This window comes from Prionailurus bengalensis, chromosome E1, assembly GCF_016509475.1.
Source record: "Prionailurus bengalensis isolate Pbe53 chromosome E1, Fcat_Pben_1.1_paternal_pri, whole genome shotgun sequence".
In the NCBI taxonomy this organism is placed as follows: Eukaryota; Metazoa; Chordata; class Mammalia; order Carnivora; family Felidae; genus Prionailurus; species Prionailurus bengalensis.
Window position 1 is genome coordinate 43380883 of NC_057347.1, and position 26782 is coordinate 43407664.

The 26782-nt window shown below is 41.7% G+C and overlaps 1 protein-coding gene across 2 annotated transcripts in view; it reads right to left on the minus strand.

The window, feature by feature from the left end:
* NSF (N-ethylmaleimide sensitive factor, vesicle fusing ATPase) overlaps positions 1-26782 on the minus strand; it is a 148890-nt gene continuing 122108 nt past the window's right edge. The window contains exons 18-22 of one of the 2 annotated variants that reach the window (XM_043584856.1): positions 7708-7842; positions 5572-5685; positions 2103-2158; positions 1843-1942; positions 1-1643 (exon numbers count right to left, since the gene is read on the minus strand). In XM_043584856.1, the coding sequence (XP_043440791.1) occupies positions 1641-1643; positions 1843-1942; positions 2103-2158; positions 5572-5685; positions 7708-7842 (408 nt within the window). In that variant the 3' untranslated portion in view covers positions 1-1640. The remainder of the gene's footprint in view (positions 1644-1842; positions 1943-2102; positions 2159-5571; positions 5686-7707; positions 7843-26782) is intronic. The other variant, XM_043584857.1, reaches the window with a different exon arrangement.

Consider the following 26782-nt stretch of genomic DNA (forward strand, 5'->3'; position numbering starts at 1 on the left):
TTTTCAAGTATAGATATTCTTTATTGCATTCCTTCATTTGCATTAAACAATATATTTATATTTTTCAATATAGTTTTGGACAAAACACCAAGAAATCAACCTCATTTAACAAGAGACATAAGTTAATACACTGTGTGCTGCTTTCACAGGAAGAGAAAAGAGGCAAGCTGTAAAACAGATAAGGGAATCCAAGATACTGGCCACCGGGAATCACAGAATTTCACAATACAATCCACTTTTTAAAAAGCCACAAAATAAGCTAGGGGTGAAAACCCAAAACAAGATAGATATGACACTGAAGTCAACCAAAAATACATAGATGGCAAGATCTGGAGACAATTTGCCTTCTACCACGGGGACAAATGACAGAGCTACACCCAAGTGCCACTGTGGCAACAAGTCCCTGGGTGGCGTAAAGCCCCTTCAGATGGCTTCTGATTGCCTGTCCCTGCGTTTTAAGCAGCAGTGGGGAGAGAGTGGCCTGCTCTGTAAGTCTCATCACAAATATGATGACCTAATTAATTCCTTTTGACTCCGTTATAAGACAAACCACGGGCTCTCCTTCCCTTTGGAAGAAGAGTGTAGAGGGTAAAGGAAATGTGTTAAATGTACTGGAATGGATGTTAAAAGACTCAGAGGGCAAGGGCTAGAAAACAGTGTCTTCTGGAGAAAAGTGTTTTATTTAACAGATGCTAGATAGTACAGATGGTTTAAAATAAAGGGAGGATAAATTCTAAGTTGTTAAGCTAAGGATACTAATAAGCCTTTAATATTACAAAGAATTGTCCCATTTAGAATTGGACACTAGTAACGTGCTGAAAGTTTATAAATGATTTTATTGTAACGACTCCTTTCTATTTAGGGGTGTACGCTTTTTCCACATGGGTCTTTAACAAGTCTTGAATAACAAGACTACCAAGCGGTAACGGTTAGCAGATCTCTTACCACAGAGCAAGTCAGTAACACTGAGGATATGCCACGGCCAACACAGTAATAATCAGACTTCCTATTAAGAAAGACCTTTTGACTGCAACTTGGAAACATCTCTGAAAATGATTGAGAACAGCATTTTGAAATTCAAAACCCTGTTCCTTCAGGCAAAGATAACCACCAGTTTTCTGGGAGAACCTAAACCAAATACCCAAGTACCTTTAGTGTTAGCACAGGGGAGTTGTAAGATAATCCTTTTGAACCCACACTTCCAGTCACTCTTCCTGGTTTACATCTAGAAAGTCTTCCTTCTAAGAAGCCAAGTGTTGTCTTGGAACATTGTTACGTTTACTGAGGGGGTTGGGTGGCGATGGCGGTGGGGAGCTTAAAACGTGTAGTGTTCACAAGTGTAGTACATCACCCGCACTTAAAGACCGAGGAAGAAGAAATCATCTTAGCTTGCACAGAAAGGTAAGCACAGCATTCTAAAGCAAATTTGTACCTTCCACAAAACAGCAGAATATCTGAGTAAGCACAAGGGAGGGAGTTTTATTGCACTAATCATGCAGAGTGAGCACGTGTTGAAGGTAGGGACTGTTTCACTTTGTCCAGGATCTTGAGTTGAGTGAAGATCCCAGGCCATCTTCACCTTGGTCACTTCCCTTGGTCACTGTGTGTGTGCAAAGAGTCCGTTTTCAAAGTCAAGGGGGCTACTGAAAAAGAAATACCCAAAACAAACAAACAAAAAACCAGATGAGGGTCTACAAAAAAACCATGCGTCACAAAATCACTAAAAGCTTCTTAATGGTTTTTCTACGTTTTTCACTATGCATTTGCTATTAGATAAGCATTTCACAAAAGAAAATGGTCATAGCCCCATGCATTTAAAAGCAGGCTCCAATAAATATGTACCATTGAGTTTTTTCCTGCATTGTGACAAGGAAGTTTTGCGAAGCAGGACAAGGAGAACAAACCAACAGAACAACCAATTTCCTTGCTTGGTCTCTCAGGCCTACAACACAGTGAAGAACTCTAATAAATGGAAACAAAGTTGTCCAAGAAAGGTTGAGAATTCAAATTTATACGCACTGTAGAGCAAGTCTTAGAACAGGCAGTGGAATTTAACAGAGTGGTAAGTCTGGCTGACGGTCTTAAGTGCTGCAAGTACTTACGCTCCTTCTTCTCTTAAGAGGGCCAAGAATTTTCTCACACGGTATTCGGGATCCATCTAAACACAACAGAAGAAATAAAGAAGATGGGTTAATGGTACCTTCTAATAACTATGCACTTCACGCCAAGGAAATGCGTGGTTTCATACTTCCTCCAGCGCTCTGCTGAGTCACAGAAATGTGTTAACCTGCTCCCTGACCAGCATTCTGACACACAGCGAAGCCGATGACCTCATTCCAGAGGAGTGAGCGGGATTTCCAAGCAGACAACTGCTGGGCATGAGGTTCCAAATGACCCAGCTGGTCATTCCCAGGCACCTCAGCTGAGTGTCCCGTTAGCTAGCACTGTGTAAGAGGACACGTGTGAGAGCAGACAGTGGCCACTCTTGGGGGCTCAAAGGGCATCCAAGTCATAGAACTTATTAATGCAAGGTATATAAAACTGAGACCAAAAAAACCAAAATTTAAAAAAAAAAAAAAAAAAAAAAAGGTGAGACCAAACTTAAAACCAATTGAGGGTGACTAAAAAGTAGCCTACCATCTATTCACGATTGACACGTTAGCTTTTCTTAGCCTTGGTCTCCCTCACATAGTTTCTTCTTTGCAATTAATTAAAAAAAAAAAATTGTGCTGAAAGTAAAAAAAGGAAGAGTGGGGCTGACTCCCCTAACGTGACGCCTGGATAATCTGGGTCTCCCGACATAAAAGCATCACGCATGGGGCGCCTGGCTGGCTCAGTCAATGGAGCATACAACTCTTGATCTCCAGGTTGTGGGTTCGAGCCCTGCACTGGGTGTAGAGATTACTTAAAAATAGCATCTTAAAAAAAAAAAAAAAAAAAAAAAAAAGGCATCATGAGTCCAGGTGAAGACAGAGAAGTTTTGGTTCGGGGGCTAGATTTAGGTTATTACTATTGCTCTCTATTCATTTTCCTTTTATATTCATATTTACTCATTTGTTTAAATATACTTTGTTCCCAGTGGTCAGCCAGAGATGTTATCTAAAAAAATGATGATTAAAAACATCTTTAATTCCTTAATATGCATTTTTATTGTGAGAAACATGCCTAACTTTTAAAAAATGCTCCCAGGCAGGCGTCTTTCCCCAGAGGGAACTCCCTGCCCTCCAGGAGTAGCTTTCAAAGGTCGGTGCGGCTGTGCAGAAAGGTACAATTGGATCCCTCCAACCGCAGTTTTGTTTTCTCTTTTTTTAAGATGTCTTCTCTTCTATCCCCAGAAAAACATCCAACAGAAGTTTCAAATGTATCAAAGTTAAGAGGTCAGACTACAAAGGACTAAGAAAAAGTACGAAGAACTAACAAAAGAAACATTTTCCCTCTTTGGGAATAGAATTACATACGAATCAATTGTCAAGTTCTTTAAAAAAATGGAACTGGCTGGAGCTCAGCTGTAGTCCGTACTTGCAGGTCTTTGCCCATTAAATATATTTAATATGTGTGAGCAACGACTTACTGACTTGCCTGTAGCTATGGAATTAAAAGTCAAGAGAAAGGGAGGAAAAAAGTAATCTAGATAAATGACTTTATTCCCTCAGGTGACATCCAGTCAGAGCAGATACTCAGCACTGTGCAAGTTTTAACAGAATCGTGTAGAGTGAGCAGAGAGGTAACATGACTTATATTCTGCTCAACTACATGCCTCTTCACTTAGGCTCAGTCTCTCTAAGGCAGATCTAAAGAGAATTCACTCAGCTGCACGAAATCCATTTGACATGAAGGGGTTCAAACTCAGAGGCCTCTGAAGTGTCAGTCGCTGAAGATTAGGCCCGAGTGCCCCACTCTCACTTTCTGCCCCACATACATAGAGGCATTAAGGTGATCACTGACCTGCAGGCATCAAAGGAAGAAGGGGTAGGGACTGGAGAGAAAAATCCACATAGTTTCTTCTCTGCAATTATTGAAAAAAATTATGCTGAAACCAAAAAAAAAAAAAAAAGAAGAAGAAGAAGAAGAAGAAGAAGAAGAAGAGTAGAGCTGACTATCTTGACAGATTTATCTTTATCCAAGGAAAGAGCTAATACGTCTGTATATGCACCTTTACCAAGAAGAAGCCTGAGCAAAGTGATTAGCCTGTAACTTTAATTTACCACTCACCATGGAAAATAAACAAATTTCAGTCTGGCTGAAAGTTCAATAGATTAAACTTTAGGTTTCTCAAAGCCACAATTTTGTTTTCAAATAGATGGGCCAGCAAAGATTAAAAAGGCTTCACCTCATGTTCTCAATTTGTTATTGGTCCAAGAGCCTATTTCAGGTGTCGCCGTGAAACTCAAGACGTCCCCCCCGCCACCCACTGCTCCCATCGAGTGAACGGCAGGACTGAGCAGTGGCAAACCATGCCAACAGTGCAGCCAGTGTGTCCACCGATAACCTGGGATGGACCCATCTGATTACAGTTTGATGAGCACCCTACTGTGTGTCCGGCTCTGTTCTAGGCACTGTGGATTCATATAGTGAGTGATCGCCAAGATCCCTGAACTCACAGAACTTGTAGAAGTACATTTATTATCTAACCAGTATGGCAGATAAGGACAGAAGACACAGGACGGGCACATGCAGGGTGGAGTCCCCAAAAGTAGATGTGCGAAAGTCCCAGAGAAATTTCATCTTTGTCCGGGTACTAGCCCAGGGCTCAGTTTTCTATGTGATCCTGGATGCTTTAACTCTACGGTAGTTTGCATGAAATTTCTAGGAGCCCAGCTAGGGGGAAATATATAGAGCCTAAGTCGATTCTGTACAATTCAATTAACATGTCCCTTAAAAAAGCCTCCCAGACCCCTTTTGGTGTAATGCACAGTAGCTTCTGGACCTCTGATGAACAACACCATCTTCCTTCCATCAGTAATCGGCTGTGTGACCTTGGATAACTCCTCACCACCTGTGGGACACTCAGTACCCTCATCTCTAAAATGGGGGGTGGGGGTGGGGAGGAACAGCAAAGCAATTGCCCTTCAAAGCCCTTTCTAGTTCTAAGATCTTATGACTCCCTAAGTTAAAATTGAAAGTAACTTCATAATCTTTTCTTCTATTTCTGAATTTTAAGAAGAAAGAAAAGTACCAATAAGTTATTGCTGGTCTCAGAAGCAGGCTACTAATAGCAACTTGAGTTCAGAAATAAGAGAATTATGATAAATTATTCAAAACCCTGTAAAGGTGGGGTGCCTGGGTGGCTCAGTCAGTTAAGCGTCTGACTTCAGCTCAGGTCATCATCTCGCAGATTGTGAGTTCTAGCCCCACATCGGGCTCTGTGCAGACAGTTCAGAGCCTGGAGGCTGCTTCAGATTCTGTGTCTTCCTCTCTCTCTGTCCCTCCCCCACTCATGCTCTCTCTCTCTCTCTCTCTCTCAAAAATAAATAAACATTAAAACAATTAAAACCTTAGTAAAGGAAATATAAAACCTTTTGGTATATCATGAAGCTGTGTCTGAATCACACAGAGAATGAAGCATCTTACCTGTAGCGACATCTCGATCAACATTAGTAACTTCTTGATTCCTATCCAAACCTTCTTCCCTTTGACTTGCTGTGAAATTGTGGTACGTTCCTTATCTTTGAAGTTGCCCAAAAGCTACAAAAGCAATAAAAATAACGAAAGCACTTTGATAGTAAGTTAATTACAACAACATTAGTTAACAGTCACATTTATCCCTAAAAGAAGAGTGGTAAGAGCTACCTGACTGGTTTAAGTTGACAGGATTTTATCATATTTTATTTTATTTATTTTTTAAAGTGTTTATTTATTTTTGAGTGAGACAGAGCATGAGTGGGGAGGGACACAGAGAGAAGGAGACACAGAATCTGAAACAGGCTCCAGGCTCTGAGCTGTCAGCACAGAGCCTGACATGGGGCTCAAACTCAGAACGGTGAGATCATGACCTGAGCCGAAGTCAGACGCTTAACCCACTGGGCCACCCAGGCGCCCCGGATTTTATCATATTTTAAACTCCAAGCTGACCTTCCTAACCCATCAGGTAAAATTATGAAAGTGAAAGCTGGTATCCTAAATCCTGTTTTCCTATAGACCTCCATTTAATTTAGAGATATATTTCCTGGCTGTGGGGAAAAAAAACTCCAACCAACCCATAATAAATATCAGTTACAATTTTTGAGTAAAATTTTTTTAACATTTTTTAACATTTATTTATTATCGAAAGACAAGAGAGACAGAGTGTGAGCGGAGGAGGGGGCCGAGAGAGAGGGAGAGAGAATCTGAAGCAGGCTCCAGGCTCTGAACTATCAGCACAAAGCCCGACGCGGGGCTCGAACTCACAAACTGCGAGATGATGACCTGAGCCAAAGTCAGACGCTTAAGTGACTGAGCCACCCAGGCGCCCCTGTATCAGTTACAATTTTTAACATGTGTCAAAGCAGAGACTAAATTTAATTCTTAACCAACCTCGACACCAGAGCTGCTCACACAGGTAATCTGGAGACATTTCTCATATAGAGAATTTCTATTTTGCTGGGAGTATGCCCCAACCGCATGGGTCTTGCGGAGTTCAAGAAGCTTTTACCACTGCTGAACAAATCACTAGGTAACATTTTTTTCACAGATCTCATCAAGTCATTTGTGTACACTCATATTAACCAAAAGTTTTAATGAAGAATATAGTTTTTTTTTTAAAAATTAAAATTTGGGGTGCCTGGGTGGCTCAGTCGGTTAGGCGTCCGACTTTGGCTCAGGTCACGATCTCATAGTTTGTGAGTTCAAGTTCCGCACTGGGCTCTGTGCTGACAGCTTGGAGCCCAGAGCCTGGAGCCTGCTTCAGATTCTGTGTCTCCCTCTCTCTCTGCCCCTCCCCTGCTCGCACTCTCTTTCTCAAAACTAACTAAATAAAAACATTAAAAAAAATAAAAATTGGGGTGCCTGGGTGGCTCTGTCAGTTGAGCATCTGACTTCGGCTCAGGTCATGATCTCGTGGTCTGTGAGTTCGAGCCCCGTGTCGGGCTCTGTGCTGACAGCTTGGACCCTGCTTCGGATTCTGTGTCTCCTTCTCTCTCTGCCCCTCCCCTGCTCACGCTCTGTCTCTCTCTCTCAAAAATAAACATTAAAATAAATGAATGAATGAATAAATGAATGAATAAAAATTAAAAATTAAACTTTGTCATCCTCAAAAAATTTAAGAAAACATTCCTATATTATGAACTTAGTAAAGCAGTTCCTTTTACTTCTGCAGCTTTTTGAAGTCTAATGTTTTAATCACGGTTCTGATTTATTAAATGCAGGTAAATGGGCAGAAAGCTGTTGCAAGGGACCGAATTTTCTGCATGCTGATTACTCTACCCTCCCCTTCTCCCATTCCAAGTTTCTGGCCCATGTACCATATGCATCACTCATGGCAAGCACACAGTAATTGATTCCTGGCAGGCTGAGTACTGCTTACACCAAGGAATGGGAGAGTCATTCACTTTCACTGACATTCACCTCTTCCTCAAATTCCTGAAACTACTGAAAGTATATCCCAGGCGCCCTGTTCTAGGTCAGCACAGAAATGAGGCACCGGGTGCAATGTCTGTGGTACACCCTGAGCGTTACTGCCACCCCAGCTCCTGTCGTACAGACAGTTTGCAATCCATTGACTTTTTTCACCTCCAGAGCTTCCAACAGCTGCTCTCCGGTGGCAATGTTGGGCACATGGATGGTGGTGCTGAAAGCGTTCAACATTTCCATCTCCTGAAGGACATCTTTGCGGCTGGTGGTCCCAATGATAAGAAGCTTGCGGCCCTGCTCATAAGGAGAAAATGTGTTAAAATGCATAGGAGAAGACTGGTCAGGAAACCAGAGTAAGCCTGAACAATATCCGTTTATTTAATTGCGGAAATGTAAGTGATTAGGCAAAAGAAAAAAATTTCAAAATTTTCCTCATGAAAATCTAAAGAAAAGTATCAAGAGTATGATTCAGAAAGAGAGACACTTTCTTTGGAACATGATCCAGAAAGAGACAACAGCTCTTTCTTGTCATTCGTGTCAATGAAATAATGGATAAATCAGGGAGACATACAAACCAAATAAAAAGATATATGTTGAAGTATATGTTGTAATTCATTTCTCACGGCCAACAGGGTACACGTAGGGTAGGGATTGGGAAAAAAGAAATGAATGAACAGAAAGTCTGTATCACCCACTTAGCAAAGATTTATTATGCTTTTAAGAAGGAGCAGGGTAACAAAAATTGCTTACATTTATGCAACACTTAACTGTGAAAGGCATGGTGTTGAGTGCTTTACATAACTGTGTCATTTAATATTTTTAAATTTCATTTTTATTTTTAACCCTAGAACATACAAAAAAATGTTTAAAAACTATAGCAGGCCTATGCCACCATTCCCGTGTCCCTCTTTCCAAAGGCAATCATTTTAAACTCTTAGTTTTTCTTCTTGTCTGTACCTTCTTTTCTTACAATAACAAGGTGATACCACTATTTTTAGATTTTTGTTTTCCGCTTAAAATAGAATATGATGACTATTATGGAAGATGAAGAAGATTTAATGTTAATTTTTTACCACCACCCCCCATGTGTCTCTTTTCTTGTCCTTCCAATGTAGTTATTTTATAGTCTTTGGTTCAATCTATATTCAGTATTTATCATGATTGTATAAATATGATTGACAGCTAAGCCATGTAATATACTATTACATTTCCTTTCTTAGGAAACATTTTATATTTATTAGAGTTAATAACTGCTATTTCACCCTTTGCTTAGTTTACCAGGTGCCTATTATAAGTTCATCCCCAAACACACACAACCATGAAAATCTTTTCAATACATTCAAACATGTCAGGGAATTTTAAAGTTTGTTTGTTTGTTCGTTTAAGACCTCCCTCTCCTAGAGTCCTCTGTTCTCAAAGCTCAGTCTGAACTGATAGCTCTGTAGGCCTGTTGCACAGCTGTAGCTCTAGAACCTTCCTCTCTCCTGTTATATCCCCTACATCCCGGGGTCTTCCCTTTACTTCATTTATTCCCTTTTCCACGGTGTATCTACTTCAATAACTACCAGAGAAAGGGTGCACAGGAGGTGAAAATGTAAAGACTTTGAATGTCTGGAAATGCTTTTATTCCACCATTATTACTGTCTACTCCACACCTGACAGTTTGGCTAGGTAGAGAGAACAAGCCTAAATATAATTTTCCCTCCAGAATTCTGAAGGCATTACTCTATTGCCTTTTAATTTTCAGTGTTGCTGGCTAGAAGACTGACACCATTCTGGTTTTCTGACTCTTTGCTTTTACTTTTTTAATTTTTAAAGGATCTTTTTCTCATCCTTATATTCTATAATTGCAAAATTAGGTACTTTGAGATAAGTCCTTCTTTACTCATTCTGCTGGTGCTAGATGGGTCCCTTCTAAACTGGAAACCTCTAATCATTCAGTTTTAGGAAATATCTTGGATTATTTCTTTTCATTCATTTTCTGTGTTTTTCTGTCTTTGTTTTTTGCCTCCCCACCTCACGGAATCTCCATTAGTTGCATACTGGTCTACTAAGACTAATCTGTTATAGTTCTTTTCCTTTTTCTTGCTCCTGGTTTTTATTTTTTTCTCTTTCTAATGCTTTTTGGGTTAGCATCAACATCATCTTCCAAATTTATATTAAGTTCTTTGTATATTTTCATTTCTAAGCGCTCTTTCTTGTTTCTTGAATGCCTTTTTTAAAATTATATCCTATTATATTTAATGGCTATGATGCCTTATTTTAAGTCTGTGTGAATCCTATAGATTTTATAATGTTTTCTTCTGTTCTCTGCCTAGTCCTTGTCTCCCTGGAGTTCCTTTTTTCCTATTTGTTTACTGTAGGTTTTCCTCAAGTATCTTGGTAATTGTTGGATGACCATTCAGATTTAAAAATTAAACTAATGACTGGAAGCTCTGAGTCTGAGGGCTTTAATACAGGATGATCAGATAAGACTTGGCTGATTATTGGGAGTCCTTCAAAGGTCAAGATGTGTACATTTTTCCCAGGGAAGAATCCTCCTCCTTCCTGAGGGCTCTAAAGGCTAGTTTCCAGCATTCTGGGAGTCGATGGGGGAAGGGGTCTGGGTATCTCATCATTCAATATGAAGACTCCCATTTATTCCTATTTACAGTATGGCATCTCTTGAGATCAGTGTCTCATTTACTGTTCATATAATCCTGACAATTAAGTACTCATGTTATCTCTACTGATGAGGCTATTGAATCTCACAGATAGAAGTAATTTGTTCAAGGTCAAACAACTAATATATAATGGAGACAGGAATGGAAACCAGATCCAGAATCCAAATTTGTATACTGCTTTCTTCATGAAGAAAACACATTAAAAAAAACCAAAACCATGGGGCGCCTGGGTGGCGCAGTCGGTTAAGCGTCCGACTTCAGCCAGGTCACGATCTCGCGGTCCGTGAGTTCGAGCCCCGCGTCGGGCTCTGGGCTGATGGCTCAGAGCCTGGAGCCTGTTTCCGATTCTGTGTCTCCCTCTCTCTCTGCCCCTCCCCCGTTCATGCTCTGTCTCTCTCTGTCTCAAAAATAAATAAATGTTAAAAAAAAAAATTAAAAAAAAAAAAAAAAACAAAAACCAAAACCAAAAACCGTTTACTTGGAAAATGGAAGAGGAACACATTTTTTTTTTTTTTTTTTTTTTATTTTTGAGACAGAGAGAGACAGAGCATGAACGGGGGAGGGGCAGAGAGAGAGGGAGACACAGAATCGGAAACAGGCTCCAGGCTCTGAGCCATCAGCCCAGAGCCCGACGCGGGGCTCGAACTCACGGACCGCGAGATCGTGACCTGGCTGAAGTCGGACGCTTAACCGACTGCGCCACCCAGGCGCCCCGAGGAACACATTTTAAACTATGTCACTAGATTGACGGTACACATTCATTCCACAGATAAGCCTTTAATACAACAATTAAACCTATTCACGGATCTTAGAAACACATGATGTTAAAATAAATTATTATGTGAAAATTAAAATGAACGCAGGAAAAGATGTTAAGAAATTGAAGATCAGACACCAAAACAATTTCAATTTGGGTTTTTTAAACATTACACCACTACTATCAATAAGGCATACCAGCCATTCACAGTTTTATTCATCGTTTTTGTCCACCTACTGTGCCAATAATGGAAAATGAACCACAGGCATTATCAAAGAAACACAGGCATAAACAAAGGCATATCAAAGAAAGCTGAGCCCTTCTGGCACAATTAGTGACTGGCATATCAGATGACTGTGCAAAGACTATGGGGTACAAGTATATTTGTGGGGTGCCTGGGTGGCTCCGTTGGTTAAGTGTCTGACTCTTGATTTAGGCTCAGGTCATGATCTCATGGTTTGAGACGGAGCCCCTTGTTAGGCTAATGTGCTGACAGCACGGAGCCTGCTTGGGGTTCTCTCTCTCTCTCTCTCTCTCTCTCTCTTTCTCTCTCTCTGTCCCTCCCCTGCTTGTGCATGCACAGCACTTTCTCTCTCAAAATAAACAAATCCACATTAAAAAAAAAAAAAGTATATCTGTGGAGTTTAATTGAAGGATAATCATTACTATTCTTCAAGACATCAACTATCTAAAAACCAAACACGTTTTCAACAGAGCTTCGTCAAGCACCGTGGAAAAGGGAATAGATGTTGTATAGAGAGAGAGACAGCTATGAAAGAGATGATGACGATCCAACATGGACAGGTGGGAGGTATTATGCACAGGATGTCGTGGTAGAGGGAGGGAACGTGTGGCACAGAAACCTCTCCTGCTCCTTCTCTGGAACAGAGTCTTAAGGAATGAGTAGGCTGATTAGGAAGATGAAGGGGAAGGCTATTCCAAGCCAGAAGGAGCAGAAACACCTAAGTCTGAAGGTGAAATAACAAAACCTGGGGAGCTGAGGTAATTACAAACACAAACACAGACACACTTCCGCCATCACAGAAGAGTGGTGCTCTAACATTCAGCACGAAATTCCATCTGTAAACTTGGGAAGGGATCTCTGAAGGCTAACAGATGCTAAAGGCCACACAGGCTGGTGGAGCTGCCTTACAATGAAAGGTAACTGACTGTTATCTCTCCTTTTCCTTAGGTTTTTAATGTTCATAATTCAAATTCCCTCAATTCCCTCCATTCAGCCCATAATTCAAACTCCTTCATCTTGCCTTCTCTCAAGGAAGGCAGCGTTGGCCCTAGAAGAACAGCACTGAGGAAGAAGCTTTTTACTCCAGAAAGACGGAATTGCCATTTTCCTAGTGAAAGTTTCTCTAACGTTAACAATGACTATGCTCTTCGGAGTGTTGAAAGACTGGGAAATGTAGAGCAACTTATAATGGAAACACTAATTTATGTTTTGCTTTACTTCTTGTTTAACAAGACTGCAAACACTGCAGAGAGGTCATGACCCAGGCGAGTTCAGGCCTTGACTTGTAAAGCATCATCTTTAAGAAAACACCGAAAATCATTACCAAATAATTAAATTGTGTTGGGTCATTTTGTCTATTAATTAGTGGTAATGCTCATGAGGAAGCTTTATCATGAAAAAAACTGAGTGTAATAAATCATATTGGAGAACATTTTGGAGGAAAAGCTGCCAGCAGCATGTAATAGGAAAGTCAGCTTTGAAAATAAAAGTAGAGCTCAACCCAAGAGGGGAAACCCAACTGGTTAATGTGTGGCTCCTAGGCTTAAGTCTACAGCATGGAAACATGCCCCTTGGTGGAAAGAAAAAAAAAAAAAAAAAAAAAAAAAGAGTGATAACTTATTTGAAGGGAAAAAAAACTGTTCCCAGCATACTCTTTACTGAGATTTGCTAGTTCCTGATACAATAAAGAAACAGGCCTAAATAAAATGACTATCTGCCAATCGGATTATGATAAACATTGTTCCAAGGTTAAGTAAGTATTAGTTAACTAATTCTTGGTACCATAAGAAGCAACTCAGGTGAAAACATTACCATGAAAAAGGCAGGGCTCAGTCAGGTGTTGATCCTTCAAAAAAACACTTCTTTACATGATGAAGAATGAACAAAGTACTAAGCAGTATCTAAGCCTTTTGCCACACAAAGGACTAACCAGATAATCCACACCCTTTCAGAGGTCCTGCCCATTGATTGGCCCCAATAAACTGATTTGTAACAAAAGTTCATGTGGAAGAAAGCTTTTTTTTTCTTAAATAAAAATGCCACCAATATAATACTGCAGTGAAATGGAAGGGCTGATTTTAACCTGTGAACAAAAGTAAAGTCAGTTATGCAGTAAAGAAAGGCCATTCTTTCCGTATCATTCAATGCTGAGCAAGTGTAATACACCCTTGGTAAGAAGAATTAACTGTGAACAATTGGAAACCCTGAAATGGATTAAGAAGTGAGTTTAAAAGTGCAACTCAAAACTGCTGTGTGCCGGGGGCCTTAAACTTTATGTCGATTGTTAGAATTTGAGGTTTTTGTAACTGAGAGTGAAAATGTTCAGAATAGTAAGGATTTCTAAGCCCAGTAAGCAAAAGACTCGTTGATCAGACCATTACCAAGAATTTATTCTGTTCAGATATTTATGGAATTATGAGATTTGATTTGTGTCTTCCAAGTGATTATAATTTAGCTGGGAAGAGCAAATAGACATTCAGGATGTGTACCAAGGAACACATCAGCAAACACAAACTAATAATGGCTGTGGGGGCACAGCATAAGGGGATAGTTTTATTAGAGTAGGTTCCTCTAGGAAGATTCCCGTAGTACTGTAGGGACACTGACAGAGAGGAGGCCCTGGAGGAGACGGGACGGGTCTCTAATGCTACTAAATCCTATGTGGGTGGTGGAGGCAGCTGAGCCAGGGCACTAAGTCTTTTTAGAGAGGGGAGTGGGCAGCCACTAAAAGGAAGACTCAGAATGCTAAACTAAGGAAGGAGATTTAGTATAACAAGCAACAGGAAACTACAGAAGGCTCTTGAGGAGGCAGAACGGTGATGGAGAGAGAGAGGATCCTGGCAGCTGGAGGCAGGCCGGTCTGGGGGCCCGCAGGAAGCTGCGGCACCAATGGTGTGCCGGCACTACAAGTCAGCGTGCCCAGGAAGGATCCGCGCCGTCCCACCAATACCTCACACACGCCGTCCTTTTGAAGGCAAGCCCAGGGCTGGCAGAAAGCAAAGGAGGAGAGGCAAGTCCCCCCAATGGCCAGGTGGTATAGTGCGGTAGCAAAAGGTCAGGCTCCATCATTCATAATCGTGTGATTTGGGGTAGACGATTTAACTTGAGTATCTGTCTCCTTCCCAACCATACAAGTGGGATACAAATCCTATCTATACCAGCTCGGGTGAAGAATGCTTGGGGAAGGGGGGGGTCTTGGCCATCGCGGTCGGAGGAGGCCAGAATGAAAGGAGACGCAAGCTTGAATGCACAGGTCTTGAGAGGAACCTGAAAAAGCATTCTCTGCCTAGGATGTCGGGGCCCCGTAAGGTTAGGGTTAGGTCAGGGTCAGGTCTCGTGGGCGAGCAGTGGGGAGCCTGGAAATCCCTGTCCTCCCAACACAGGGCCCTGGCAGCAAATGATGCACATAGAGTGCATTCTCCCAGAGAGCCAACACTTCCTCTTAGGGGAAGATGAGAGCTCCAATCTTCAGCTTGACTCAGGTGGCAGTGAGGCCCAGTCGGGGCCCAAACGAAAGATCAAACACCCCCTGGAATCGTGGAGTGGGTGAGAGTGAGTGGCCTCGTCAAGAGGCTTCTGAGGGAAAGGTCTGCTCAGGGCAGGGGTGTGAAGGAGCATTCCTGGTAAGCCGTGCTTTAGTCCACCCCTTACCCTAGCTTCATTCTTGGAATGGGAATAATTTCACACATTTCTACTTAGTTTGTATTAGCCAATACAGAGACCTTTAAAAAACATTCTACCTACCACAGTGCTCGTACAACTTTATCGCTGCATTTATTCGCAAGTCTGAATCTTGTTCCTAGACTATCAGCTCCCTGGGGGTAGGAGTCGTGTTTCATTCCTTGTGGTTGTGAGCACAACATGCCTGGCGCACGGAAGATACTCCTATGCGCCCTCCGCCTAGAATGCTCTTCCCATCCACGTGATTCTTTCCCTAATGTCAAGGCATTGCTTGCACGTCACCTCTTCCACTGGGCCCACACAACCCCCCATGCTCCGCCATTTAAAACCAGTCTCCCCTTCTTCATCTCCCTTTATCCTGCTCTCTCTTCCACTGTATGGTTTAACATGCTCTATATTTTACTCATTTACTACTGTCTTTACTTGTTTATTGTATTAACTGCTGGTCCTCCTTCGGGAGGACAGGAGTTTTGTCTGTTGGGGTTTATTGATATATCCAGGGCCAGCATAGTGCCTTGAACATACTGCGAAGTGAATAAATTTGTGTTGAACAAATGAACGCTGATCTCATTGTCGGCTTCAAGGGCAGCAGATCACTCCTTCCTTGTTACAGTCTCTCTTCTGGCCCTGGAGAAATGCACGTTATGCCAGTGTTCAACAGGAAAGTTAACTATCTACCATTTCAGAGTCTATATCTTGGAGCCTCACGTGGTGAACGCTAGAACAAGTTTTCAAGAAAATAATCCAGAATGAGCGGCACGTATGCTACATTTACAACGTAAGTAGATGCCATAAGGCTGTCGTCTCTCTCTTTTAATCAAGTGAGCCATGAGTAGTTAAGCTACTGATCGGAAAATACGGACTTCTCTAACAGGGAAAAGATGAGATTTATTAGAGGGCATTCATTTAAGATAGTGAATTAAGTCTTATGAAGCATCTCCTACAACTCTTGGTTTCCCCCCAAAAAAGAGAAAAAACTGACTACCATTAAAAACAACCAGAGTCTGGACAGTAAAAGGAGAGGAATGGGGCCTCTCCTGCATGCATATCCTGCATGCATTTCTGATTTCTCATGCTCAAAATGTCTGTAACTTCTTTTTTTGTAGCTAAGTGTTTAAGTTGAATACCAAAGGAAGGATGTTTCAAATAAATCATGCTACAACTAGGCTGACGACTACCCTTAAACGCTCCATCAGACTGTACCCTGAAGCAAATTCTTAGTCTACTGTCTTTGTAACCATCCTCATGGTGCTGTAAGAAGGACAGAGGACAATCAGGAGGGGAATTCATGATGCAGATTGGATATGAAATGAGAAACTTCACCCCAAATAATTTAAAATAATTACTATAGCAAGAGCAGACCACTTTGTGATATTAAGAATATTTCAGTACCAATATGTGAAAAAGACACCGAATCATCAGATTTCACACTTGGAGTCGCTCTTAAAGATTACCTCGTCTAAAGATTACCTAGTCCTCCCCTGGTTATTTTGTAGAGAAAACTGGGATGAGAGGCAAAGTGACCTGTCTGAAGCTTCTATACCCAGGCAGGGAGCTGAAGCTAGAGTTCAGGCCTCTTTGATATTCCCATTATGCTTCGCTGTGCATTGTTCTCATCTGTGTAATTTGTAACTCCTATCAGCAATGGCTGATCTCTTAATTATGAGTTAGGGAGATACATCACCTAGAAATTACGATCTTTGAGCTCTTGGGAGAAAAGTTTAAATTAAGCAAATAGAGTTGTACTGACCATGGCACAGTATTCTTAGTGCCAAAAGGAATAGTTCTGTAGATACTCTCTCTCATTAGAAACTGAACTAAGGGGCACCCGGGTGGCTCAGTTGGTTAAATGACCAACTCTTGATTTTGGCTCAGGTCATTATCTCATAGTCGTGAGATTGAGTCCTGCATCGGGCTCTGCATGAAGTGTGGAGCTTGGGATTCTCTGTCTTGCTTCCCTCTCTGCCCCTCCCCTGCCCGCACACACACACTCTCTCAAAATAAATAAATAAACTTAAAAAAAAAAAAACTGAACTAAGATGATCACTGATTACTTAGTGAATCCAAACTCTTCAGCCTTGCACCGACAGAAAATTTCCCTCCCTCTCCCAACTTTTAGTTTGATATGCCTTTGATATGCCTGTGACCTCTGTGCTCTCTAATCAGGTCAATTTTCTTCTTCCTTCTCATTTTTTTTTTAAGGTTTCATTTTTTTGGAGTAACCTCTGCACACAATGTGGGGTTCAAACCCACAACTCCAAGATCAAGAGTTGCACACTCTACCAACTGAGCCAGCCAGGCGCCCCCTTCCTTTTCATTTAATTTCTATCTCTGTGATTTTTATTCTCAGTCTTCCTCTTTATTAAAATTCTTTCCAGAGTTTTCTACCAGTTTGTAATTATCTCTTAGGTCCAAGATATTTTACAGAATGGATCGGTATGCCCAGTAACAGCACCTCACTTATCTGGAGGCCAATCTGCTAAGCAATTTCAGCTATCCAGAACACAGACAAGAACCAAGATATAAGCAAAAATACTCTAACTTCTGGGACCAAAACAAAACAAAGTGAGGTTCAAGTGACTCCGTGCTGCCAGTGCCAATTTATCCACTAGGCACAGTGGGCACAGCAGCCACAGGGCCCATAAAACTTCGAAGGGCCCACAAAAATATTCAAAATTTTTTTTTTACATCCGAAGAAACAAAGAACTTTCAGGTCAAAGAAAAAAAATTTTTTTTACCATTTTATTTTTAAGTAATCTCTACACCCAATGTGGGGCTCAAACTCACAACCCTAAGCTGAAGAGTCACATGCTCTACCAACTGAGCCAGCCAGGCACCCCAGTAAAATGTCTTCAATACCAACAGTTGGAAAATAAAATACTGAACTTTTTTAATGAAGGAAGGGGCCCAGGTACAGTCACAGGAAAGCTCCTTCAGCTCTTGTGGCCTGGTTACCCTTACTTTATAAAACAACTCATGAGTCCTTGCGGTTGCCTTTTTTTAGTGCACAGCTGACCAGAAGCAGCAAATTAGAAAAGTGGGAACCATCAGAGGCAGGGCGCCTGACATAATTCAATGGGATTTAGAAACAGCTAATAGTAAAACCCTTAAGAAACATTAAGAACAAGGAAAGGTACCAAAAAATAAAAACAAAACAAAACAGGGCACACTGGACCCATTTAATGACTACATGGGCAGAGTCTTATACATCCCAATAGTTCTTGCTGTTACTCGTGGTATTACTGACTCATGTGATTATGATTTGTAATGATGATCCTTATTCTTTACCATACTGTTTATTATACTTTGCTTCAGACACCAAACAGGTATGTAACAACTTTTTTCTCTTAAAAAAAGGCTAAAGTGGGGTACCTGAATGGCTTGGTTGGTTAAGCGTCTGATTCTTGATTTCGGCTCAGGACATGATCTCTCAGTTCGTGGGATCGAGACCCACATCAGGCTCAACACTGACAGTGCGGAGCCTGCTTGGGATTCTCCTTCTCTCTCTCTCTCCTAACCACCCTTGCTCACATGCTCGCTCTCTCTCTCTCTCTCTCTCTCTCTCTCTCAAAACAAATGAATAAACTTAAAAAAAAGGCTAAAGTATAACAACTGATATTTACAGAAGTTAAGCTTTAGCCATTTGGAAAAAAATAAAGCTTTTCATTTCTTATGAATTCCTATTCCTCTCTCCAGTGAAACTGAATATGCTATATGAAGCCTGAGATAAGTAACTGTACACAAAACATATCCTTAAATTTCCAAGTGTCAGTTAGTGTGTAAATAATAAAAATTTGCTAATTCTTGCACAGACACATCCTTTGCTGTCTCTCCCCATCGCTTCACAGCTGGAATTCCTCAGCAAGGCACAATGGCCCTGATAAATCTCCCTTCTACTCATCTTTCAAGACCAAGATCAAGAACTATTTGTGAAACATGTGCAGATTCTCTCAGGAAAATTGACTGTGCTTTCCTTTATATTCCACTGGAACCCACATAACTTGTAAAAATTAACTAGATACATCATGTGTACACATCTTTCTCCCTCACTGGATATTGACATGGACACCAGTCAGCCTCGATTAGAAAAAGAGTACCCCTCCTAGGGGGATGAACTAGAAAGAAGCATGCCCCTACCCTAGGACCATTCCCCAAAGCCCCAGCACCTTGTATGAGTAACTCTCAGGGTTAAGGCTGCCAGACAAAGCCCCAGGTATGCCCCAAACAAGTGTATCTCATGCAGTGCTTGATATCTTTCTGAAATTCAAATTTACCTGGACGTCCTTTATTCTTGTCTACTAAATCCAGCAACCCTACTCAGGGCAGATGCAGCCCCACACCAGGGTGGATGGCTTAGTGAGCACAGTGTGGGCTGAATGTTAACCCTCAATTGTCACTTGACCTTGTACACAAACTGCACAACTGAACAGGTGGCCCTGGATTTGAAACTCTTTGAGGGCAGGTACAGTGTAGTGGCTCACTCATCCTTGTATTTCTACAGGTTGGAACAAATGTTTATGAAAATGCACATCCTAGTGAAAGCATACATCCTGTGAAGTAATATTTCAAACCTGGCATGTCGAAAGAAATATTTTTGGATGGAAAAAAAACTTTCCATCTCCCTTCCACGGAACGTAATACAACTGTCACTGTCTATCTTAGTCAACCTTGGTCACATTGGCATTCCTGCATCGTAAGCTCTGACTGGAAGCAAAACACTGAGTGGTATGCCAGGTGGGTGTCCAAGGTCAACTGTGAGAGTCATGAGGCACCCTCACACTTGTCCTCTCAGAGACACAGGTGTCTTATACATCAGACCTTAAACCAGCTTTAAAAGAAAAAAACAAGGTGGGGTGCCTGGGTGGCTCAGTTGGTTAAGTGTCCGACTTCGGCTCAGGTCATGATCTCACGGTTTGTGGGTTCAAGCCCCGCGTTGGGCTCTGGGCTGACAGCTCAGAGCCTGGAGCCTGCTTCAGATTCTGTGTCTCCCTCTCTCTCTCTGCCCCTCCCCAGCTTACACTCTGTCTGTCTCTCTCTCTCTCTCAAAAATAAATAATACATTAAAAAAAAAATTTTTTTTTAAAGAAAAAACAAGGTTAAAAAAAGCTACATGTAGACAAGCTTAGAGACAAAGGTACATTCATTTAAGTGTTAGTTAAATGGCACATCAGTTGGAAAGATTGGAATTAAAGAGTTTTGACAGTTATATGCTGCTAGTTAAAAATGAAAAAGAGCATACACATTTTTTTCCTGATTAGGAATAAATGCGTAGTGTTGAAATTTATAAAATATAGGAAATAAAGTTGAAAAAAAATCACCTATAATCCTATCATCTAGGATAGAGTAGGTACTTTTAAGATGGAAAAATAATAGAACTTCCTTTGATTGCATTCTTTTAAAAATCACCCTTTTTGCATATGTTTTAAAATGAACATCATCTTACAGAAGAAGAGATGTATGAAAATATTGGAAGGATGAGCTCAAATGCTATTTTGACTGGTAGGGGTATGCGTTCAGAAAGTTGAGGGGCCACTGAGACAAAGGCAATCACAATAAACCATTTCGGCACACCTCCCCCAGTCCTTTCTCCTTTACGACTGAAAGCACACTCGGAGAGTAACTGAGGATTAAGTGAAAGGTGATTTGACAGTTATGTAGGAAGTTTCTGACCTAAGCCCAGTTAATGCAGGTAACAGGTCACTAGCTGGGTGGCCAGAATTTTCCATCTGACTGCTGTCACCTGGTGTTTCTCCCTGTCCTCCCTTCCCATTTTTGTTCCTCTTATTCTGGAAACTGCCCCCTTCTTCCACTCGCTCCGGGGCTAAGTAAGGCAGGCAGGGGCTGTGGGAGCAAGATGGTGGGCAGCTACGGGCCAAGAAAGCCGCTATGCTCTTTCTTGCCAGCATTTCTAGGGCTGTTTCTTCAGCAGCAGCCACGTGGAGCCCAACTCCTTTGATATGGGTGGGTTGCTTTGTCGGTTTTATGTATTTTTTGTGTGAGGAAAGACAGGGTCAGAGTTTTCTTTGAGGCGAATCACACACTAACAACTGAGCTGTGCTTTGCGGTTTACAGAGAACTACAATAAACATTTATCATATTTCATTCTCACATCCTCAACCTCAGTATTATTATTGCTCCGATTCTAGAAAAGTGAACACTGAAGCTCAGAAGTGACTGGGTTCTAATTCAAGTCCCTGAATTCTAACTCCTGTGCTCTTATTTACACTGCCAATGCCAGTTCTGTGTGTGGTTAACACCCACCACCTTCAAAATAGCCATTCAGTGAATATTATCATCCACATAGCCTAAATAGGGGAAGGAAGGAAGGAAGGAAGGAAGGAAGGAAGGAAGGAAGGAAGGAAGGAAGGCAGGCAGGCAGGCAAGCAAAGCAAAGCAAAGCAAAGCAAAGCAAAGCAAAGCAAAGCAAAGGTGGGACTGTCTGGGGCCTTTCCTGTGGAAGCACTCTCTCCATTCCCCAGTGTGAGGTATAAGGAGGGCTGTCAAGAGGAAGATGTGGTTATAGACGACCAAGGAGTGATTTAAAAAGATCAAGACCTCGTTCCATCTATATCCCAATAACTATCAGGAATATTGATGGATTGTTCTGGACCTTTTGTAAGGTTCCCCTTAGTGGCTCTTCTCACCCAACATTGTCGTGCCAGGTAGTAGAAAGCCCTAGGAAATCCCCAAAGATCTGTGTGCTTGTTTTAGGGACAAGAAGGTAGGAGAGACTCTATGAAACACTGTTTTGTTCCACCTTGAGTTGGGAGAAAAGGGAGCTTTAGTCACAAGCAACAGGCGACTGCAGGGAAAGAGCCAGTACACGGGCCAGTCCCTGGAGGCTGAGGATAAATGTTAATAGGCAGTGTCTGTGGGGACCTCACAATGGCCAGAAGCCCTAGTCCTCCGTCTACTCCTTCCCAGCTGAGCCCTGACATTCCCGTCTCTTATTTCATTCTTCCTTTTATAACAGGGGTCTTTAATTCCCAGACCAGAGCACTTAGGAAGCTTCTAATTCCAGCAAATGGGAGATAGGGAAGTAGGGGGTACTTGTTTTTTCCCCAGTACTGCACATGAGGCAAGTTGTGCCTGGGCACTCCAAGTTGGAACCCTGAATGAACTCTCCATGAAAATCTGCTACAGAAAAATGGCTGCATTCTTTAGTTTTCCTGTCTTACAAGCTACAAAGATTCTGTGGACTATCTAAAGGTACCTCTATTCTTAAAACAAAACAGAACAAAACAACAACAACCAGAAGATGTATTTCCAGTTCCATACAATAGTCTTCACAAAATACTAGACCCTCTAAGAACTTTGAAACAGCAACAAAACAGGAACAAACAGTATCTGAGATGTCAACCCTGGAGCCCCAACTAATGGGCATATTCAAAACAAGGACAGACATTCATTCCCTTTTTGAAGATGTTAGGAGGAGACTCTATAAGTCAATTCTTTACAAATGGCATGCTCTGTGGACAACAAAACATTCCTACTTTTCAGTAACTCCATGCTTTTTATAACAAAGCATTAATACCTTCTACCTGCGTAGTCCACGGGTTTACAGAGGACTTCACTATACATTATACTGTACATTAGTTGGCCCTCACTGGGGTAAGTAAAGCAGGGAGAATTACCTCCATTGTACAGATGAAGAAATAAACAAAGATATTAAGGGACTAGTTCAAAGTTGACTGAACTATGACTCCAACTTAGGTTTTCTGACTCCAACACAAAGAGGAAGTTCTGCAGAGGGGGTCGTCATAACAAGGTTCACGGCACCGTGGAATACTGTGGTACTAAAATCAACACTTTCCTAACACCGATGTCATGTCACAATAATATATTTAAGGCGATGGGGCTAGACCTGAAGACATTCTGGCAGTGAGAGGCTATTGTCTCGACACCATTAGCAGTTTCCTGCTGATTAAACTTCAGATACTTAATTTTGAGTTAGCTGAAAATGCTGTATATGTTTTATAATTTTTGTATTCATTAATACCTATCATAGATGTGCTCTACCAAAAACCAAAACAAAATCCCGATTTTGAGAAACATGTATTTTAATGTGTCTGTTTTAATTTATTTATTAACTTGATTTGATTTATTTTTAAGTAGGTTCCACACCCAACGTGGGGCTTAAACTCATGACCCTGAGATCAAGACTCGTATGCTCTATGCTCTACCGACTGAGCCAGCCAGGCGCCCCTGAAAACATGGTTTTATTCAGCAGATATCTGTAGCAACGCTTTATGAAAGGACTCACCAAATGTCTTTCGCTGTAATTTATGTACTTAAAATCATTCTACATATATATGTACTGTATGTGTATTTGATTTAAGCAAAGTATAGGCAATTTTATAAAATACAGTAGCCATTTAATATCACTGACTTAATAAATGGAAAGATTGGGCCACTAAGTTGTCCACCATCATACAGCTTTTCTTCAACAAAGAAGTCCAAAGCACGAGTCACCACATCGGTGACTACAATGATGTGTCTGGCAAAACGACTACACCTCTTTCCTAAAGTGGTTATACATCTTACTGAGTCATATTGTAGTCATTAGCCAGAGTTAATTTTGAACAGATAGATGGGGAGATACTCATGTTGGGGCCTGCACGATTTGGAGTCTCTTCCATTATCTGCTTATTTTGCTGAAGAAACCCAAAGCCTGAAGAGTTGCTTAATGTTACCAAGACTTCCTAATACCATCTCTGAAGTAAGACTGCGCTCAGATGTCGTGTAAGGATTACACGGAAGGCAATCTTGTCTAGAGACCGGTGATGTCAAAACGAAATCCACGGGACACACAAATAACGCCCGCTCGAGTTCCCACCAGCAGCTCTCGACAGTTTCTTACTGCTTTACACGTGATGCCTGGCTCAGCTCTAAATCCTCCTTCTTTCGTATTCGGTAACATCCCCAGGTGCCAGAGCAGCGAGGGAGTTATTTTTACCCTCAACGACTTTGTATTTTAACTGAAACTCTAATAACAACCATGAGGTCTGAATTCTACTTCAGTAATATTGCTATGAATTTGGAGTGATCTTCTCTTACAGGAGTTCACCGTTGCCAAAGAGTTTTCCAACCGGTATGCCGCAAATAGGTTAAGGGTGGACTCAGATGTCAATTCTCGTCAGCCCTGGGGAAGGCTGGGTGGCCCTTGGGGTGGCGGCGTCCACTGACCCACGGGCCTCCTCAGACGTGACCGTGTTCTCTACGCCACTACATGAGAAAGGTTGGGAAGCACCGGAACTCAAAAAGGCATGGTTCTCCATAGATCACAAGGCCATTCTGGTAGACACAGACGCCGCCTTCCAAACTGATTCCCCCCAAGTGTCAAGTAAACTGAGCACTGAAGCAGTCAGGTTAATGGGCTTAACTACTCCCGCACTTGAGGAAACTGGGAAGTCCTGTCATTTTACAGCTTGAGGAGTTCCTCTGCAGGCACTTGATTTTGTCTCTCGAAAGGAAAAAAAGGTGCCAGAAGAGATCTGTGAGGAAAATAATAAAGCCGTCGGTGCTGCAGGTTGCGGGAAGATTTACCTGGCCTTACGGCTTTGCTACTGCTTCTTCCTCGACATTAAGACTAAGGCTTTTCATCCTCCTGATCTTGAAAAGCACATTCCCCTCAACTTCCATAAATCCGCAGAACCTGAAAAGAGCCCCAGTGTCACCGAGTAAAAGAGCCGGCTTTAGGAATCTCACTGGAAGGAGGGGCGTCTTCAAGCCTCTCACTGCTAAGCCGGACATTTCCTAACACTGGACAAATTGTACATCCAGCTCAGGGAGGGTGAACTGCAGTGGTCTTTTACCCTCCGAGCCAATTGTTAGCTTTTCACGGGAATCAGCAGGGAAGCACATGTGAAGCCTCTGTGGTGCCGGTGAGCGCCCCCGTGCCTTGTGTGACTCTGCATGTAGATGAAGCAGGCCGGGGGCTTTCTGAGCCGCGGCCGCTGAGTTCTCAGAGCAGCGCTTTTCTCCGGCGTGGCTCCCTGCTGGGACAGCCCTTTTCAGTCCTCTACCCCCCCTCGATCTCTTCTCCTGCACAACACAGGGAAACTTGATTGAAATAAAGACCTAGGGAACATGTTTTATTTTCTCCTGTTCAATCCATTTTAGAAAAGCTTTTAATTGGTTTTAAAAAGATGCTAAACAAAATGTGATGATGTTTTTCAGTCTTCATGAACTACAGATACCACTTTTTATACTTTCAAAGGGCTAATAAATCAATCATGAAATTAACTCTCCAGCTAAATTTAAAGCAAACCCACTGAATACCGGGTTCATTAAAAATCTATGCATTTACTTAGAAAAATTTAAAATTCAAAGAAAATTATCCTGGTAACTGAAATCTGACTTGAATTTTTAGTCCTACACTGAAAATCCAAGACCAAAGCAATCACAAAGGGGAAAAAAGAAGGCTTGTGAACCAGTTTTAATAAGCCAATTTACAACGAGGAGGGGTGTGGGGGGAGGGGAGGAGGAGAAAAGAGAATATCTTGATACATAACAACATAGTGCCCCTGAAGGGATTCTTTTATTTGAGCATGTGCACACATGCACACATAATTTTTCTACGTGAAAGCTGGAATCACAACAAATGCGATATTAAGAATCCTGTGGCTGATATGATTACTATATTGTATACACGCACAGTTCCTCTTTTTAAAGAAAAATACCTTCAACTTTTCTGTTTTGACAGTGATACAAATAACTAAGAGTTTTCTACCACCCTAGGTGGCTCTGCGACCCTCGGATTCATGAGCTTTTAATATTTAATTGAAAACACCTGAAAAACCTACATGGCTGATGGTCCGGTGGAGCGAATGCTTCCACTGTAGAAAGACGAATCTTCTTGACACCGGATCACAGCCTGAAATTTTTCCCTGAATTCTCCTGAGAGAATATAAACTGACTTAAAAAGCAAGGTGGTGCAGAGACAGCATATTTTCATTTTGTCAAATGTATGCCAACTAGAAATACTGGACACAGTATAACTTCTTCTGCCACTGGTTTACGTAAGCAGCAGGCCACCATCTATCAGGCCGGGTCAGAGTCACCCAATCCTGATTCAGGACGGGCTGGTATTCCTTAAAAGAGAATCCCTGCCATTTCCAATCACTAAGGCGACCAGATCTATCTTTGACTTCTTACATATTCCTATACCCTTCCTTTGCGGCCCTTAGATAAATTAGTTCTACATCCCTTTTGAATGATCCAATCCCTGTTTCTAAGACTTCTCCCAAGCCGGACCATGTACTTTGGATGCTCACTTCTTGCTTCTAGCTCCCCCATAACCCTCCTTTCATCAATTAGGTAGCTTCAGCAACCGCTTTTTTTTAAGTGCCTCTTTTATTGAAATGGAAGTCACATAACACACAAGTCGCTGAGGTAAAGTGTACAATTCGATGGTTTTTAGGGTTTTTTGCGGATATGTGCAACCATCACCATGATCAATTTTACAACATGTGAAACACCCCGAGAAACCCCATGCCCGTTAGCAGTCACTTCTCATTCTCCCTATCCACCCCTCTCAGTCCTAGGCAACCATGAGTCAGTCTGTTTTCTGACTCTACAGATTTGCCAATCCTGGACATGTCATACAGATGGCGTCAAACAATATGTAGTCTTTTGTGACTGGCTTCTTTCGGTTAGCATGTTTTCAAGGGTCATCCATGTGACAGCACGTGTCAGGACGTCATTCCTTTTTATTGCTGAATGATACTCCGCTGTATCCATATACCATATAGCACATTTTATCTGTGAACATCTAGGTTGTGTCCGCTTTTTGGCTATTATGGATAACGTTGCTATGAGCGTATCTACAAGCTTTCGTGTGGACATAATATTTTCATTTCTTTGGGGTGTATACCTAAATTGTTGCGT